The sequence below is a fragment of the Astyanax mexicanus genome, chromosome 15 (assembly GCF_023375975.1).
Source record: "Astyanax mexicanus isolate ESR-SI-001 chromosome 15, AstMex3_surface, whole genome shotgun sequence".
Taxonomy (NCBI): domain Eukaryota; kingdom Metazoa; phylum Chordata; class Actinopteri; order Characiformes; family Acestrorhamphidae; genus Astyanax; species Astyanax mexicanus.
The window spans coordinates 10473786-10492946 of record NC_064422.1 but is presented as its reverse complement, the minus strand read 5'-3'; the positions used below and the strand labels follow the sequence as shown (position 1 = coordinate 10492946).

The window sequence follows — 19161 nt, the reverse complement described above, 5'->3', positions numbered from 1 at the left end:
AATGTAAATTAATTAATTAATTACTTCCCACATTTACCTCACACAGGTCCAAATACTTGATCAGAAGCTGGACTTTAGTACTGTTCATTCTAGGTGCGGCTCCAAAGACAATATGAAACACGTACCTGGAGGTGGAAACGTGAGTTATAGAGGGACCAGTACATTTCCACTCCCCTAAATTTACCTCTGTATGATCAATCCTTTCATTCCTAAGAGAAATATTTAACATCCTGGTCCTGTCCCCTACTGCTGCACGCCAGTCATAACTAATGAAGCTCATTAGCTAGATTCCTCCTCCTAACACTAACTGACCTGAGGGAATTGTGGGACAGTTCCTTTGACTCTATAACAGTGCAGGAAGTCTGAGTTATCTCAGAGGCAGGTGGTAAACTGTGTGAAATTCCTTTTCTTCTGCTCTCTTCTTGCTTTGGTTTTGATTTTAGACTGTATATAAGTATGGACAGGACGTCCTCGTTCACTCTCATTATGGTGGGAGGCGGGGCCGTGTGACTTCCCAAACCCCGCCCCCTCCTCAATTACTCTTTGTGTTTCACCTTCATTTTCACCAAACAAGTTACTTAACTTAGGTTAAGCTAACCTGAGTTGGCAAGCCTAGTTAACGAGTTAGCTAGCATTAAGTAGCTAACACCAGGTTAAAAACCTAACCTAGATACTAAAGTTAGGGAGAAGGACAAAGTATGAATACTAATGAATTGATGGAGGGAAATTATCTACTTACCGAAAATCTGCAGAGAATGTTTCTCTGAGGTTCTGTAACAACAGTTAACTGCTGAACAAGACATTGCTTTACTTCAGAAATGTAATTTTCAACAGTAAAATCCGAATATAAGAAAGATCTGACCGTGAGCTCCGCGACTGAGACACAGTGGTGGTGCATGACGCGTTCACGCTCTCAGGTGACCTGTCAATCAACCTGCCCTTAGCTGTCAATCACCACATCACCATACCCCTTTAAATATCACAGAATAACTCCTATAAATCGTATTAACTGTAAAAAAAAAAAAGACACTGGGGGTTAATAACACAGAAGGGGGGCTTGCAGAATGTACAGAACACAACTTCCAAAAAAAATCTTGGATGTGTAATTTTAAATTAAAGGTTCCTCCATCTCTCGTTCAGTTGAATGGAAATAGGCGGGGTTAAAAGTTGTACTGGAGCCAGCCACCAGAGGGCGTAAGAGACATAGTGGCTTCACTTTTCAACCCCTGTCGCACTGTCCATAGTTATATACAGTCTGTGGTTTTAATATGCAGCTTTTGAAATTATCTTTTTTTTTTTTTTTTTTTTCCTGCACTTCTGAACTTTTCCAGGTAAAAATACTTGATCAGAAGCTGGATCTTAGCAATGTTCAGTCTAAGTGCGGCTCCAAAGACAATATGAAACACGTACCCGGAGGTGGCAATGTGAGTAACTATAGGATGAACTCAATGCCTTTAAGTCTTGGTTCTTCCTGAAGTTATGACCATTTGTAAAGACCTGCTTTAGGTAAAGCCAGTCTGAACTCTCCTGTTTCTTGTACCTTTTTGATTTCATAGCTGAGTCTCCACAGACTCATCAGCTCAAATATGACCTTATACGTCTAATTCTATTTCTTTAGGCTAATTTGGTGATCGTGATCAGTTTGATGTGTCTATGACATACAGGGGTTGTACAATGAAACTGGAAGTTTTTTTTATGGCTAAATTGGAGCAGCCTGGTGGTCAATCTTCATTAATTGCACATTGCATCAGTAACAGCATGTCAGCATACCACCAAGAAGGACCAACCGCATCCAACAGGATTAACTGTGGATGCTGTAAGAGGAAGCTGTCTGAAAGGGATGTTCGTGTGCTAACCCGGATTGTATGCAAAAAACATAAAACCACGTCTGATCAAATCACGACAGAATTCAATGTGCACCTCAACTCTCCTGTTTCCACCAGAACTGTCCGTCACCACAATCAATTATTGTGGTCTAAAACCAGGTGATTCAGTTTTATTGTCCAACCTCTGTAATTGTCACATTGACACATGTCTGTTCTATTAGCTTCTTAAATCAAGAAGTAGCCATGAAGGTTATGGGATATGGGTTCCTGTTTTTTCCTCTTTCTTGGACTCTTTTCTGCTCTTCCTCACTGGCAGTTCTCTTTGCCCACCAGCTGGTTGGCTTGTTGTAAAAGTGTAACACTTCCCCTGTTTTCCCCAAACCCGTTTACTCTTTCAGATTCAAATTCTTGATCAGAAGTTAGACCTAAGCAGTGTTCAGGCTAGGTGTGGTTCCAAAGACAACCTCAAACACACACCCGGAGGTGGAAAAGTGAGTAAACGAGGGAGGAGTGGAACATCTCCAGCTTTGTAATAATTCATTTGCCTGTGGTTTCTCTTTCCATCTTTCTCATGTGACTCAGAGACCGTTCTCAGTAATGCACGTTGATTGCTCATCAGTCTCTGAGCTAGTCTGTCAAAGTGACCATTTACCAACCAGGGTAATCATTTACAGAACACTGTGTTCCATCCGGTACAACATGGTGGCGGTGTCTGATGTATATGTGTTTGTCAGTACAGCATAAATAAGAAGTTGATGTCTGCCATATGCTAATATTTCAGTTTGTTTTTTGTTTTTTTGTTCAGCTTATTATATTATTAAAAGTGGAAAACGTACAATAATTATAAAACTGCAACACTAACAGTACACTTCAATACTGGGGGTTTGACAATGCCTTTCTTATCACTGCCTAAATTTACTAAAAATAATTTTATATAGTTTATATTGTCATCTGAACATGGTCATTAATATGCATATAATTATTCTACTCCACATATATATCATTGAAAAGTTACTTTATTTGAGTTCAAAATGTGAAACTCAGATATTATATAGATCACAGAGTGATCTATTTTAAGCGTTTATTTTCTTTATTGTTGATGATTATGGCTTATAGCCAATGACAATCCAAAAGTCAGTGTCAAAGTCAGAGGATTACAATATTATATAAGACCAATTGGTAACTTTGGCACTGTGGGCAGTCCTGCTGGAAAATGAAATCTGCATCTCCATATAATATTCTAATTTACTGAGAAACTCAGGATTTTTAATGTCATCAATAGTAAAATAAATAAATGCCTAAAATAGATCACTCTGTGTGTAGTACATCTATATAATATATGAGTTTCACATTTTGAGCTGAATTACTGAAATAAAGTAATTTTTAATATACTATTTTTTAGAATATTTAGTTGATCAGTATAGAAAGAGTTGACATGAACATATAGCTTAGCGTGTCTAAATCATTTGGCTTTTGGAATATACAACAGATCTATATGTTTTGTGGGTGGATCCACTGACTAGCACCTACCTGTATGTGGCGGAGTAATATGTATGTGGAGAGCTTCGGTTTTAGTGCATTACTGGCTGATAACGGCAACCATAGAAATTGGCCTTTCAGCCAATCACATTACAGGGTCGGAACTAATTGTGGTATTATAATGAATGTAATTATATTGTTTGAATAAAAGTATTTAAAGAAATGTATTTAGCAACTTTACATTTAGCTTAGCTTTGCAGCTACTGCTAATTTTGTCTGTTTAGTTCCAGTATCAGTCTACAGAAGCAAATTTTAGACACCAGACTGTCTTGGGTGATCTACTGCATGAAAAGAAAGTGGGAAATTTGATGAACTCTTGCTTTAATCTGCTAAAAATCTTGCTTTAATATGGGTGTATTATTCTCGGAACAGAAGCTAAAGCACTTGCTCTGGAAGCTCATGTTAGCAGACTCATGTGGTTACAGAACAAGAGCCTGTAATGGCCCTCAAATAACAATCAGAGCTCCAGGATCATCAGTCAACACACCCTTATAAATCCTGCAGTAGTAAATCCTGATCCATTGAGGTGGAGTAGCTCTCCTCTCTTCTGAAGGACGATCCCGGCTCGTCCCTCGTCTCTCCACACACTGAGGGGTTTGTGCTGCTCTGGCCAGCCGGGGTCGAACGCTCGTGCCTTTGTAGTGAGCAGTTGGCCGGAGTGAGTAGATGACCTCATCCTGAAGACAAGTGCAGCCTTTTTATCCAGAAAATCCTCTGACCTTTGGCGGTTGTCATGACAATGAGGTCATCTGAACTATTTTGAGGATTTGGGACGGTGCATGGTGTTACTGTGCTGTTTTTGCAGCTCTATATAGCTGTGTGCAGCGCAAGCTACCAGATTGCTAGCATATTTGTGAAATAAAATTATGACATAAATATGTTATATGTTACATATCTTATGTGCTATATTTAATTTCATACACCCCATTAAGCCTTTCAGACCCTACATCCATTACAATGGACGTTATGTATTTTTTTATTGTTAAATGTTTTATTTTTTTGCACATAACTGTATTTACGAGCTGTTGACTATCAGAATTAAACATGAACCAGCCAATGAACAAGTTTATAAACCAATGAAACAGTAGCTTGGCCCCGCCCACTGCAAAAACACTGGAAAAACAGTAGTACTAGAGCCACTGAGGCAAAGTATAAGCTAATGTTTAATAACTTAATATGATTTAGAACATCTTTTTACTGTTTAGGGATGGTTTATGAAAAATATTACATACAGGCTTCCAGTGCACAATAAATAAAAAATACTATAGCATAATATTTTAGTTAATTGAATTTTATATGCTATATAGATGTTATAGTAGAATATTAGACTCCTCCTTTTTGTGCATTACAGACAAAAAAACCCAGCATTCTTACATTTTTCCCATTACTGGAGATAATACAGGTCTGAAATGGTTAATATATTGTATTTATTTATTTCATTTAGTATTAATTTACTGGATATAACATCAAACACAGTGTTTTAATGGGACGTGCAGCACAGCTACAAGCAGTGAACGCAGCACAGACTGCATGTGTAAACAGCATGGAGCAGCAAAGGCAGTGTTTGTTCATAGCTGTGGTAATTAGCATTATCTGGCTAATATATTAGATTAAATCGCACCTTATCAGCAGTTTATCTCAAATAAAGAAGAATATTTGATAGCTGGGTCAGAGTTCTTTAGAGTGCTCAATCAAACCACAACCAGAGTCCTTTTTAACCGGGCCAAATAGTGCTGGTGTAAATACACCTGTATGTGTATGAGTGCAAACAGATTTTGCAATTACAAAGACTTCATATTTAGTGAACTTTAAAAACAACCTAATACATATTTAGGGGTAGTTTCACATACAGGGATTTGGTGTAGTCATAGAATATAATTATATAATTTCCTTTAAATGAAAAAATTCCATTTAAAATGATATATAGCATTATTCCTGCCATATAGAGTTATTTTTTTCTGAGTAGTAAACTTTCTGCTGTTTTAAAACAATGTAGAAAATGTAGAAAACCTAGAAGACTAACAGCTTTAGTAGATTAACACGGTGTGGTGTGGTGTGTCTTTAGCATGTGTAGTGTGTGTGTTTATTGTTAAATGAACTGTAATAAAGCCTGCACTCTGTTGCTGTCTGCCTTATAACTGTACTGTTTCTCCTCCTTGATCCTCACAGGTGCAGATTGTTCACAAAAAGATTGATTTGAGCAACGTGCAGTCCAAATGCGGATCAAAAGACAACATCCGCCACAAGCCAGGTACAGGCTTTCCTCTGCGCTTTGTGTGTGTGTTTGCATTACATCATGGTATACAAGACCTGGATCATATTTACAACAGACCATGTTGTGTGGCGCTATATAATAATAGGGGTGTAAGGGTACAGCTTTTCTTATCAAACTGTTGTGCTATGGGGGGGGTTAACAAAATGAAAATAAAATTTTATTATTGCATACAATATGATATACCACACCCCTAACTGAGATATTAAAAAATACAAGAATTTTGCAATCAGATTTGTAACAGAAGTCAATAATCCAGAATGGCATGATACTATTAATAATGCACTCCAAATATCTCCATATATCCAGGATTAAAGTAAAATAAATGATACTGGACAGATATAATCTGTCTCTAGTAGATATATAATGGGAAATGAGAACAGTGTGATATTTTATTTTGCTAAAACAGCAAAATTAGTACCCTAATGTGATAATTAGGGGTGGCACAATATTTCACTGTATATCATTCACAATATAAAAAAATGTTGGCGATATTATTGCGTAAGATACGAAAAAGCACACCCCTAACTGAAAATAAACAAGTTTCAAGATTTAATTTTAGTATTTGAGTTTTATAATTAGGACAAGTCAGCATACTAGTCTGTAGCTTTCATAACCAAAGAGAAAAACACTGTTTTTTAAATACAACAAATGATTGCTGACCTTAAATATTCCATCCCTGCATTAGCGAGTAATGATAAAAAAAAATGCCTTTTTAGCAGCATTGTATTCTATAATAAAGAAAAAACATTACAGTTTACACGACTGTATATTTTAAATTTAATATGTTTTACTGTGGAACCTCATCATATATTCGTAATATTATACAATATTTTACTCAACTTTTTATCTTTTTTTTACTTTTCCTGCAGGTGGAGGAAACATTGAGATCAGGTCGGAGAAGCTGGAGTTTAAGGTGCAGTCGAAGGTCGGCTCTCTGGACAACATTGGACATGTGGCTGGAGGTGGCCAGAGAAGGGTCAGTGAAAAGAGTCTGTAACAAACAAATCACAAATCCAGTGTGAATAACAGGGGTGTGAGTTTTGTCTCACACACACACATACGTACATATTTGATTTATATATATATATATATATATATATATATATATATATATATATATATATATATATATATATATATATATATATACATGCATCTTAAAAAAATAGAATATCATTGAAAAGCGATACAGAGTAATCTATATTATACAGAGTGATCTATTTTAAGCATTTATTAATCACGGGTGCCAAACACAAGACAGACAAGCATGGATACCAAACATGCAATTTATCAAATAAAGGGTCAGGATTATAAGAATAGTCAGGGACAGGCAGAGTCAATAACAAACAGCATAAACAAACAACATACCAAAGTGAGCAGGCATTGCGGTCATACATGAGAAATCCACAACAGGGCAAAAAGGGCAAGGCTGGAGAATAGTCAAAATATAAAATGTCTTTTTCGAGAAAGCTGGAGTCAGTGGCAGACAGTGACAGAACTGACAATGAAAACCCAAAAATCTGTGTCTGATAAAATATATTATATAAGACCATTTGGTGCTTTTAGCAGTGTGGGCAGTGTGCCAAGTCCTGCTGGAAAATGAAATTCACATCTACATAAAAGTTGTCAGCAAAGGGAAGCATGAAATGCTGTAAGCACTGCTCTGACTTTAACTTGATATACTGAATGTCCAAAATGACACCCCCTTACAGTGAGCAAGTTCAACTACTGTAAGACTGCTGACACATGAATTAATTTGTGCACACACACGTTCTGTAGTGATGGAGCTCCATCCACTACCTTTGGCATGAGTTGGAGATCCAGAACTAATCCTCCAGCTTTAGTACTTTTCTTGACTGATGCTTTCATTAGGATAAGTGCAATCAAATTCCAAAATCTAGTGCGTTTTTCTAGAAGAGGGAGTGTCTGTTACAGTAGCAGTGGGGGAAACACTCCACCAGTACCCTTATTATCAGGAGAAACATGGCTAAACGAAGCCTCGTCTGCTGCTCTTTAAGTTTAAGTGCCATGAGCCAAATCCCTTTTGTGAGCTTTCTCTTCATGACCTCACTGTCCACCTTAACAAATCAAAGCCAATCATCTGATCCCTCTTTATATAGGCAGGTTGAAGTGTACAGGTGAATAAGGATAAGGTGAAGTATATCTGCTATACCTGTAAAACTGAGGGCCAGAACATTTAAAAACTGTAATTCACATCTAAATCAAAAGAGATGTTAGTGGCTGTTTGCTTTTTTTTCTTTCTGTGTTCAAAACCTTTACACACATTTGTAAAGATAAGCAAAAAGTCCACACAAGAATTTATAGATTTTTAGGCTAATATTTTAGGCTAATATCGTTATGTGATTCATATCTATGATCATACAGAAATATTTCTAAAACCCAGAAACTGGAGCCCCATCTGCATTGACCAGCATTTTAGAAATATATGAATGAACTCTTCTCGAGTTCAGAAAAAATATATATACACAAAATACTTTTTTAGATCATATCCTAAGCTAGCTAGCTATCTTAAGTACTTAAAGAACACTAACCAGATACACATTTATCACAAATATATTTTTATTAAATTAATCCTGTTTAATTAAATAAAATGCAGGACATTTTAAAAATGAATTACTGTGCCTAATTATGTGGGAGTATTTGAATAGCAGTTTTTAAGAATATGATGCTACTGATGCGTTTTGCTTCTGTTTGTTAAAATATTAAGCTAAAAAATATATATTGCAACAATGTATTTAAATATAATTACATAATATTTTACCATATTGCCATAATTAAATATCAGCTTCATATCTCAGCAGCCTCAATAATCCTACAATATTATATCAACCTAACCTTTCATTAATTAAAAAATATTAAAATAAGGAAAATAAGCTTAATAGCTTTTTTCCTCAGTTTTAAAGGGTGGCTATAATTTTCTGGCATTTTTGTATTCCTTTGTGTTACCATTTTTAAACATATTTTTAAAAATCATCGTTTTGCCTCTTTTCTGCATCCATACACAAACTATCGGGTTTTATTCATTATTTATAAATGCATAAAGAGGCTGCTTGTTCATTTTGTGTTTCGTTATCGTTTTGATATCATTTTATGTTACATTTTATGTTTCTGTTTTGCCCAGATATGATTTGTTTTCAACATATTTTCATACCATTTTGCATTCTCTGTATGATTTGCGTTGTGTTTCCATTTCCCATGTTTCTTTATGTTTTGGTTCCATCTGTTTGCTTCTGTCATCATTCATTGGCCACCGTGGGGATTATGAGTAGAGAGAGAAGGAGAAGGGTGCAGGCTCTCTCTCCCCCGACCCCACTGACCCCCCAACCCCATCATCCACCAGCCTCTCCCCAGAACCCATCCACCTCAGCAACCCACAGATAAAGATTGAGGACTCCAGTAAGTATAAAGGAAGGGGCTGTGTGTCAAATCAATTCTGCGTCAGTGATTCATCAAGTTGCATCATTGCTAATGTAATGATGTTTCAATTAAATATACTGCCAGGCAAAAAAAAAATCTAACTCTAATATTTGATTGCTGCACAAATTCACTGTGGCATTGTTTCAATAATATTCTTCGACGTCACAAGATTTATTTCAATCCAGTGTTGCTTTAATTCATTTTTCACCAAGATCTTGCAGCAGCATTGATGATGGTAGAGTCTGACCAACCGCTGCACAAAGCAGCTCTTCTCCATCCAGCACATCCCAAAGATTCTCAATGAGGTTAAGATCTGGACTCTGTGGTGAACTCTCTCTCAATCCATGTGTGAAAATGATGATCTCATGCTCCCTGAACCCTGAACCCTTTCACAATTCCAGCTCCATTAATCCTGACATTGTCATCTTGGAATATGGCCGTGTCATCAGGGAAGAAGAAATAAATCCATTGATGGAATAACCTGATCTATATTCAGTATATTCAGGTAGTCAGCTGACCTCATTCTTTCAGCACATACTGTTGCTGAACCTAAACCTGCAGACCAACTGCAGCATCAACCAACCCCACATCATTTACTTACTTACATCCAGGTGGAGACTTTTTTGGCCAGGCAGTGTATAATCCTTGAATTTTCAAATTGACAACTTTATTAAAAAAAAGGAAAAACATTAGTAAAAAATTTCAGCATTTCTATTGGTCCAATATTAATATAACTAGTGTATTTGATATTCCTATCTTTGATTGTTTGGCTTACATAATGTAGGTCAAGGTTTAATTGGCTAACTTCTTTATATTATCTTGAACATTAGCTTAAATTAGCTCAGTTAGCTAGCATTTAATTAACGTTTTATTATCAAATAAAAGCACGTGAATATAATGAAATAACACTGCAGCGTTTGTGCAGTAAATAAAAAAAAATACTTCATTAGTAATAAAGTAAATAAATAAATGAATAAAATAATTTAAGAGTTAAATGGACTCAAAGTATAGTAAAAAAAACTAGTAGCTATGGCTTTTTAAATAACTCAAAAATGCAAAAAAAATATATATATTACTTGTTAATTGTGTAAAATGTAAAATTCTGTTTTTTTACATGGTTCAGTCAGAATTATAATTTGACTAAAGGCAATTTCTATTTCTGGATCGAACCTACGCCATAGCCTATGCTTATCTAACGAGCGGAGTGCGTTTATACTTCTGTGTGCGCGTATCAGCGGCTCTGCGACGTTGCAGGTGGACCAATCACAGCTGCGTCTGTCCGCGTCATGTGACACGTACACATATTTCTAGGGAGATTCACGTTGAGCTATGGCGCAGGGTCTGTGGCAACGCAAAGGCTATGCCATGCCATAGGTTTGGAGCAGAAGTATAAATTGGGCTTAAAAGCAAAAAAAGCTTGATTAAGGATTTTTTTTAAGTGTTTTAACCTTAAAATTAGAAGAAAACAGAAGAAACGTAGCATCAGTAAATCCAAACACGTCTGCATCTGTCTCTCTGCTCACCTGCACTCGTTTCCGTTTCGTCCAGATTGAGTCTCACAAGCTGATGTTCCGCGAGCAGGCGAAGGCGCGGACGGATCACGGTGCCGAGATCATCTCTCTGGAAGAGTCTCCTCAGCAGCTCAGCACCGTCTCCTCCTCTGGGAGCATAAACATGACCGACCCTCCGCAGCTGTCCACCCTCGCCGACCAGGTGACCGCCTCGCTGGCTAAGCAGGGCTTGTGATCCCCTTACCATCTTTACCACCATCACCACCCACCCAAACAACCAACCAACCGACCAACCAACCAACCAACGACCCAAACCAACCGTAAACATATGGATATACAGAAGTTGACAACTTCATCTCCCCCACTTCATCACTAAAGGATATCACTTCACAGCCCCGCCCACAATGGATAGCCCCGCCAATTAGTGTTAAGATTTTATATTGTGTCATTTATAATATAATAACAGGCCTGCGAGTGTTCTTATAGTCACACCCCGGGCTGGAATAAGAACCATGTATTTTCTTCATTTATTTCCTTTTTTAGGATGTATGTAGACATACTCTGTAGTCCATCATCAACATCAGATTCAGCATTAATATGAAGTATTGGTTAACTCCCGAATTTTTACAGAATGTGAAAAACTGTGGGTTTTGGAAACTGTGGGCATTTGGAAAGTTGGTACTGTAGCTTAAACGGTCTAAGATCAGATTTGGACTCTTAAACTAAAAAAAAAAAAAAAAAAACTACTTATCCTGTTCAGATGCAAAGCAGAGAAATAACAGGGTAGTGTAGCAGAAGGAAAACTTTACGTAGGGAGAGATTCAAAGAGTTTGTGGGGGAGAGAATTTCAAAAAGAGTTAAATCACATCTGTGAGATACTTCAAAAAATGTTGAGTAAGATACGGCGGGCTTCGTGTAGGAAACGTGGTGTTTGTCAGGCACTTTTCTTACAGTATTGTTCTGTGGATATGAGATGTATTTGATATGAAAAAACAAAAAACATGGTTATTGTTGTGCCTGCTGGCAGTCTTAAGTTATTTTATTTCGTTTTTTTTTTTTTTGTCAGTGCTTCATTGTAGATGCCTCTCCTACTGAATTTTTATTTTTATTTTTGTACTTCGTTGTTCGCCCACTTTACTGATCACTGAAACTACTCACATTTGTATATCTTGTATCTTGATCATTGACATGAAGCGTACTTACTCACCCTAACACAGTGTATTAGCTGAAGGTTTGGGGAAGACTGAGGCTGCTGTCGGTGTTAACGTTGAACATGAGATTTAATATTAGTAATAATATTAATCATAGGCCTTCACAATTACCTTTTTATTTTTATTTTGTTGTGGCCACATTAATGGTTAAACGTTAATCACCACAGTCCAATCAAGCTGCTGTTTTTTTATTTAGAACTGTGTGCTTTGGTGGAAAGTCAGTCATAGGAGTAAATTAAGCTTTGAACCATTTGAATGGTTATGTTGTACACCTGTGCTGTTGAATTGTGAATGCAACTGGAGTAGTAAAAATAAGTACGATGCCAAGAGTATATATCTAGGAGCTACGATTTTTTGATGATTTGATCATATACACACACTGCCAAACGTGCTTGTGTTTTATTAACTTTTATCTGCTTATAACTTTCCCTATATATAAAAAAGCATTCATCAAATTATTGCCAAACCATCCTCCATGAGGTCGAATCGCAGTCGGGCCAGCGTCAACATGTATGATGCATCTTCTGCTGTCCCTCCGGCCCTCGTCGCATTGCATGGAAAAGTTGCATTTCCTCTACTAACTGCTTCGACTCAAAGCACAGCTCAGTCCCACAGGCAGGGACAGCCGTGGATATTTGATTATACTCGTCCTAGTGTTCGTTTTTCTAATCAGGTAATCAGATAAAAAGCATGAAATAAACAACTTTGCAAGTTTTGAATATGTTCTTCACACAGAGAGAAAAGAGGGACTGGCTGCTGAGATTTGCGTCTTAGGCGAACAGGAAGTGGATATGGGAATGTTTTACTTGTGTACAGTTCAAGTTTGTCCGAGTTATCGTTTGTGGGTAAGCTGCTGGTGAAATGTTAAAGCACCTACACTTAAATCAAAATGAAAAATCACTATTTTAACCAAACTGTTGGATCACTGTGGATCACCGTGAATTCTAGCTGCATGCAGGAAACACGTACGTTTCATTTCTCTTTACCAACTCAGATTTCTTCACAGTGGTGGTGAATGGATCCAGACTACAACACAAATACATTCATTTTAATTTATTTACTGTCAGAACTTACCAGCCAACCTGCATTTAAGACAGTGGCATCAACATGGGAGGGCTAGTTTGGGAGGCGCATTGAGTGATGTATGGGTTTAGAGGTGGGGCTGAAGTGAGAGCTGATTGGCTGAGCTGCAGCAGCAGTGAGCCTCTAATAGCAGTGAGACGAAGATGGTTGGATGTCGTCAGCAGGGGTGTTATTATTGATTGATTGACTGATTGATTGATTAATCTTCATATTTTGATGTGTCTGCGAACCAAAGAACGCGGAAACATCATTCTCACCTATAGCACAGTTAGACCTGAGATGGTGCTGCAGAGGCAGAAATTACCATAAACAATAAAAGTGATTTTTAAAGCTTAGGAAAGGTTTTTAAAAGTTTTAAGCAGGACTGGTTGAGGGTTTAGTAGCTCTTTTTAAACACTCATGGTTGAAAAAAATAGATAACTATCTGTTAAGGATTTTTTAGAGCTTTAGACATGTGATTTATCTGATTACAAAATTTCTGATTCACCACCACTGAAAAGGATTCTGATATTTTCTAGACATGCAGAAATGTATTAAAAAAAATCACTGGAATCCCCTTTGGGTGTTCAAAATATATGGATTTTGGTGATGAATTCTCTTTAGAAATACTAAAGGCAATTAGCAAAACTAGCTAAATATGTAATCCATACTAAAATAAATAGTCCACAGCATCCTTTAAAGGCCCAGGGCTTGACTGACTGACCTTTCTAATGGACATGCTCTCAACCAGTGACACTGCTAAACCCCCCCCCCCTCCATCCCGCCTGCAGTGTCGCAGTCTGTCTGCGCTCCTTGCATGCGTTCGTTACACATAGACTAAGTGAATAGCAACTGCATTTCAGCCCCGTTTGGATCGTGCTTTCTAGGATTTCTGTAACAGTGGAAGAAAATGAACCGTCTCCCGTAACTCCGCCCACCCCAAACCCCGCCCCCTTTTATTCAGTGATGGAGGAGCTGTGTAGATAGCGCTAGTATAAACTGTATGTGTACAATGTTTGACTCATCTATTTGCCAAGGAACATGAGGGCTGAGAAAAATAAAAATAGCGTAGCAGAGCAGTTTCAGCGGTTGAGCTCGCACCACGGTATTCTGCATGCTAAAGTCGTTCAGTCATTTCTGATTTTTTGATTATTATTTTTTTTTCTACACGGATCGGCAACTTGTTTCTGAATGTTTTCCCTGGGATGGGGTTCGTGTTCTGTGTGTGTGGTATGTTGGGCTACTGGAAGTGAGTTTTGGCTTTAGATTGCTGCAGAAGAAGAAGGAGAAAAAGAAAGAGAAGTTGTTGCGTTTAGTATTTGTGAGTGATGAGAGAAGGGTTTCGTGATTCTGAAGTGACCTTGCGAGCAGGCGAAGGCCGGCGGTTCGAGCGTAGCGTCCGGTTCCGCGTCACGCCCCCTGAAACTGGACTGAGGAGGGTTTGCCATCCTGTTGTCACCGACACCGTTCACCTATTTGTACATTTTAGCTTGGGAATCGTGATTGTCAATATCGTTCTAGTGTGTTTTATTAATAACTGATTCTTGTTAATGTATGTGAATTTGGAAATAAAGGATATAAAGGATCACGCTTGTGTGGAATTTCGTTCTTTCATTTACCTCAGCAGGGTCAAGAAGGTAAGTTTACACAAACATTCTTTTAATGTGAGTGTTAATTACCTTTTTATTGTGCCTTTATGTCTTCCTGGGCTATAAGAAAGGTTCATTCGTTCCCAAATAAACCAAACTGCTCATAATTCATGTTGATAACAGTAATACCAAAAAATACTGTTTCCGCTGTGATTTCACTAGGTTTTTTTAAAGCAAAATTATCGTAAAACTGATATTTCTTGTACCTGGGCTCCCCCTACAGAGGAGAAATGGCTATTGTGCTTTAAGCCATCATTACTGGTCCTGGAGTCTAGAGTTTAGATTCCAATCAATTTCCTCGGGCTGGGTTGGGTCGAGCTCAAGAAAAAAATTATGCTTAAAATAAAAAATGAGTTTGTTCAGAAAGTGTTTTATATCCTTAAACCATATTAAATTACACTACAGTTTTGTGTGTTTGTGCACTTGGCTATAAGCTCAATATAAAATGAATGCTTAGAAAGTATTTTATATTCTTAAACCATGTTAAATTAGATTAGATAAGAGGAAAGTCATTCAGATATCATTCTTGTAGCCTAATTTACTGATGTACTGAGGCCTGTGGATCACTGTTCCCATTGTTGGAGTTTTAATTATTCGGAAATCTGTTCTTAAAAAAAGTTTTTATTAAATAATAGGTCTATGCTTCTTTAGTGTTGCAATGTTAACTAACATCATTCTGAAAAGATTTGCTCATTCAAACAGCCTGAAAATGTTTTTTAAAAGGCTCAGTTTTAACACACTACTCAGGGCTACTCAGTATGAATTTATAACGTCTGCTGTTTTACATTTCGCCAGTAATCATGTATTGAATTTAATCCAGTATGAATTTATAGGGTCTGCTGTTTTCAAAGTTAGGCAGCAATCATGTATTGAATTTAATCCAGTATGAATCTGTGGTATGCTTTTTATACAGTTCAACAGTAATAATCGTAAATTAAATTTAGTGTCTGCAGATTTGTACAGTCTAATAATAATAATTGTGGCTTAAATTGATGAATCTATCATTATGAATCTATAGTCTCTGCAGATTTTTTGCAGTCTGAGAGTAAGGATCATGTATTTTAATTGATCCAGTATGAATCTATGGTCTCTGCAATTTTTTACAGTCTGACAGTAATGATCATGTATTTTAATTGATCCAGTATGAATCTATGGTCTCTGCAGATTTTTTACAGTCTGACAGTAAGGATCGTGTATTTTAATTGATCCAGTATGAATCTACAGTCTCTGCACTTTTCAGTCGGACAGTAATAATCGTGGCTTAATTTAAACTAGTATGAATCTGTAATGTCTGCAGATGATTTTTACAGTCTTGACAGCTTTAATTGTGGCTTCAATTGATCCAGTATGAATCTTTAGTGCCTGATAGTAATAATTATATACTTAACTTGATTCAGTATGAATCTACAGTCTCTGCAGATTTTTAGTCTGACAGTAATGATCGTAGATGAAATTGATCCAGTATGAATTTGTAATGTCTGAACTTTTTACAGTGCTGCTTGAAATCGTGTATTGCATTTAATCCAATATGAATCTGTAGTATAGCTTTTTTTTTTGTTTACAGTCCAATAGTACTTAAGGCCATGTTTTTTTAATCCAGTATGAATCTTCAGAATATGCAGTTGTTGCTGTTGTATGTAAAGCTAGTACCCGTATACAGCCGCTCGTCATTAAAAGCTGAAGGTCATCTCTATTGTAAGTTGATTAAATGAGATGGTTTATATTGATGTTGTATAAATTGGTCAGTCTGAATCCCTTACTAATATAATTATCGGTGCTCCTGTGGAGAAGCTGATCCAGCTGGAACAGAGCTAAAGGTCAGAGTTTCAGGAGAAGGGTATCTTTCTTCCCTCACAGGGAGAAGATGGAATTACCGGCCACTCCCAGCATCCTCTCTGCTTTATAATGTCAGCTTTTACTGCTGTAATGAGTTTTAGGGAGGTGATGTGGAGCAGGATTCACTGAGAGAGACTTTTCTTATAACTGATAGGCTACGTTCACATTATAAGCCACGGTGCTCAAATCCGATTTTTTGCTCAGATCTTGATGGTTCACATTCACTGTAAATGTAAGTGATCTGTATCTGTGTGTAATGTAAACAAATCTGTCCCTGAAACATCTCACATGCTGCACATTAATACCTGTATAAACGTCTCCTTCACCAACAATAAAAAACCTCATATTAGAGACGAGAGACTCGTAGCTTTATAAAGGGAAATGGATGAGTTAGCAGCTCATATGTGGAGCATCTTTTCATGCACATGCTCAGGTCGAGGAGGTGAAAAAAAAAAAGGCCAGGTGGCTTGCTTTTGCTGTTTTTGCAGCATAAAAGCAAAAACGCACATGAATTCAGATTTAACTGTTGACATTCATGTTGCAAAACCATGGATCGGATAGGTATTCGATTTAGAATCACATATGAAAGTGGTTTAAATCTGATTTGAAAAAAATGGATTTGGCACGTTCACACAGCCATTTAAAAATCAGATCTGAGCCACATTGAGCAAAAAATCTGATTTGACACTAAACAAAAAATGAGCTGTCCTCCACAGTCACCGGAACTGAACCCAATCCAGATGGTTTGGGGTGAGCTGGAGCACAGAGTGAAGAAGACAAAGGAGCAACAAGTGCTAATAAACACCTCTGGGAACTCCTTCCTTCCTTCAAGACTGTTGGAAAACTTTTCATTTCAGGTGGCCACCTCTTAAAGCTCATTGAGAGAATGATGCCAAGAGTGTGCAAAGCAGTAATCAGAGCAAAGGGTGGCTATTTTGAAGAAACTAGAATATAAATATATATATATTTTTAGTTATTTCACTTTTTTTTGTTAAATACATAAAACTCCACGTGTTTATTCATCATTTTGATGCTTCAGTGAGAATCTACAATGTAAATATTCATGACAATAAAAAAAAAACGTATTGAGAAGGAACTTTTGGACTGTACTGTATGCTTAATATATTTGCGTCACAGCACCAACATAAACAAGCAAAGAGAATTTAAATGTTTCATTGTTAAACTATAATATATAAATACAAATTACACACAAAATCTGCATCAGCATATCATATCACAATACACCCCACTTGCCTGCCACCCGCCCCGCCCACTCCCACACCCAGGTAACAGACAGACACTTCATTTGAGGGGTTTGACTTGTTTTAATGGTACTATTTACAAGCCTTTTTTTCCTGCAAATGATTTAACTTCTCGAACAATTAAAACGTACAATGAAACCTGTCTTGAGTAACTACAAAAACAAAGACCATGGAGGAAAAAAAGGAACAAAGAAAAATAAAACAGAAAACAAAAACTGTGATTGAAGGAAAAAAAAAAACAAAGACAAACAGGGACAAGATTATGAGATGATCATAAACCATAATAAATGTTGAGTTGCATAGCCAGTAGTTACTCCGGGCGACAGTGCTGAAGAGGAAATGAAACTGAGATCAGATCTGCTGCATTTAAACACAAATGGCGAACAAGAATAAACAGAAGCTTCACTGGAGAGAAACGGACGCCTGTAGAACTGCAGAACCTGAGAGTAAGGAGGGTCGGGGAAGTTGGAGATGTTAGGCATGAAAGATTACTTTCTTTAGTTACAAAATGACTGGGAGAGGAAGAAGGTAAGAAGGGATGAAGATATGACGGCGATGTGGAGGAACTTGTGGAGGAACTTGAACTGAGCTCAGCTTCCATAATGTTCATTATGAGCCCCAGCTGTGAATTCTCTACATGATGTAGAATCAGACTGCGATTTCTGCCGATGTGGATTAACTCCGTATCTGAGGGGTGACTGGAGAAAAACAGGGCTGCTGAAAGAGTGCAGAGGAGATGGACAGACTGTGTACAGACAGATACGAACATCGTATGAAGTGCTTCTAGTCGTGGATGCTCTGATGATTCGATGTGTGTCTATTAGTTGAGATTAATGAGGAGGGAAAACCTACTTCGTCTGGATTTGGTCGTTGTCACTCCACAGTACAAGCATACACAAACTAGTCAGCAAGGAAACACCCTTTTGGTCAAGTCCCCTTCCTGAAGTCTGCTACATAGTGCGCTACGAAGTGATCACCTGACAGGTTAGAATACCACACCAAGAACATAGTTTAGCTGACTATAAGAATAATTATGCTTTTGATTTTTTTTTTTTTTTGTGGTTTTGTTCTTTTTTTTTTTACCATACATTTAACTCTTTTTTTTTTTCTGTGAGAAAAGACGGCCTCAGGAGACAGGTTTAGATTTCTACGTTCCTTGATGTTCACTAAAAACTGTGAAAATATTTGGCTGATGTTTGAATATCAAACAACAGAAGTCCGTTAATATTTCTTGTTTTCATTTAGTATGAGTTCATGTCTTTTTTGTGTGTATGTATGTATGTGTCATTAATGCCAGAAGGAGGGGTGTGGTTTATATTTATGGTCCCCGGTAGCTGAGTGGGGCTTCTTTATGCTGTAGAAAGCAGTCATGGCGAGTAAGCTTCGCTCTCTGAGCGGGCTCTGCAGTGACCGGTGTTCTGGAGGCCCAGTGGAAGTCTCTGATGGTGTGGAGGCGGCTCCGCGACCGGATCCTCTGAGAGGGGGAAGCTCCTCTGCTCCCAGGGATGCACTGTCTGCAGGACACACAAACAAAACACCACAGAAACATTAG

The 19161-nt window shown here is 37.4% G+C and overlaps 2 protein-coding genes across 16 annotated transcripts in view; one reads left to right on the top strand and one right to left on the bottom strand.

The window, feature by feature from the left end:
* Nucleotides 1–14450, top strand: part of mapta (microtubule-associated protein tau a) — a 50090-nt gene extending 35640 nt beyond the window's left edge. For 11 of the 15 annotated variants that reach the window (XM_022669271.2, XM_022669268.2, XM_049464759.1 and 8 more), the window contains 5 exons: nt 47–139; nt 2225–2317; nt 5535–5616; nt 6510–6616; nt 10627–14450. In XM_022669271.2, coding sequence (XP_022524992.2) covers nt 47–139; nt 2225–2317; nt 5535–5616; nt 6510–6616; nt 10627–10824 — 573 coding nt within the window. In that variant the 3' untranslated portion in view covers nt 10825–14450. Of the gene's footprint in view, nt 1–46; nt 140–2224; nt 2318–5534; nt 5617–6509; nt 6617–8930; nt 9058–10626 lie in introns of all 15 variants that reach the window. The other 4 variants (XM_022669263.2, XM_049464753.1, XM_049464760.1 and 1 more) reach the window with 2 other exon arrangements.
* Nucleotides 14451–17652: 3202 nt separating this feature from the next.
* kansl1a (KAT8 regulatory NSL complex subunit 1a) overlaps nt 17653–19161 on the bottom strand; it is a 30081-nt gene continuing 28572 nt past the window's right edge. The window contains exon 14 of the mRNA XM_007248734.4: nt 17653–19123. Within this exon, the coding sequence (XP_007248796.3) occupies nt 18977–19123 (147 nt within the window). The 3' untranslated portion in view covers nt 17653–18976. The remainder of the gene's footprint in view (nt 19124–19161) is intronic.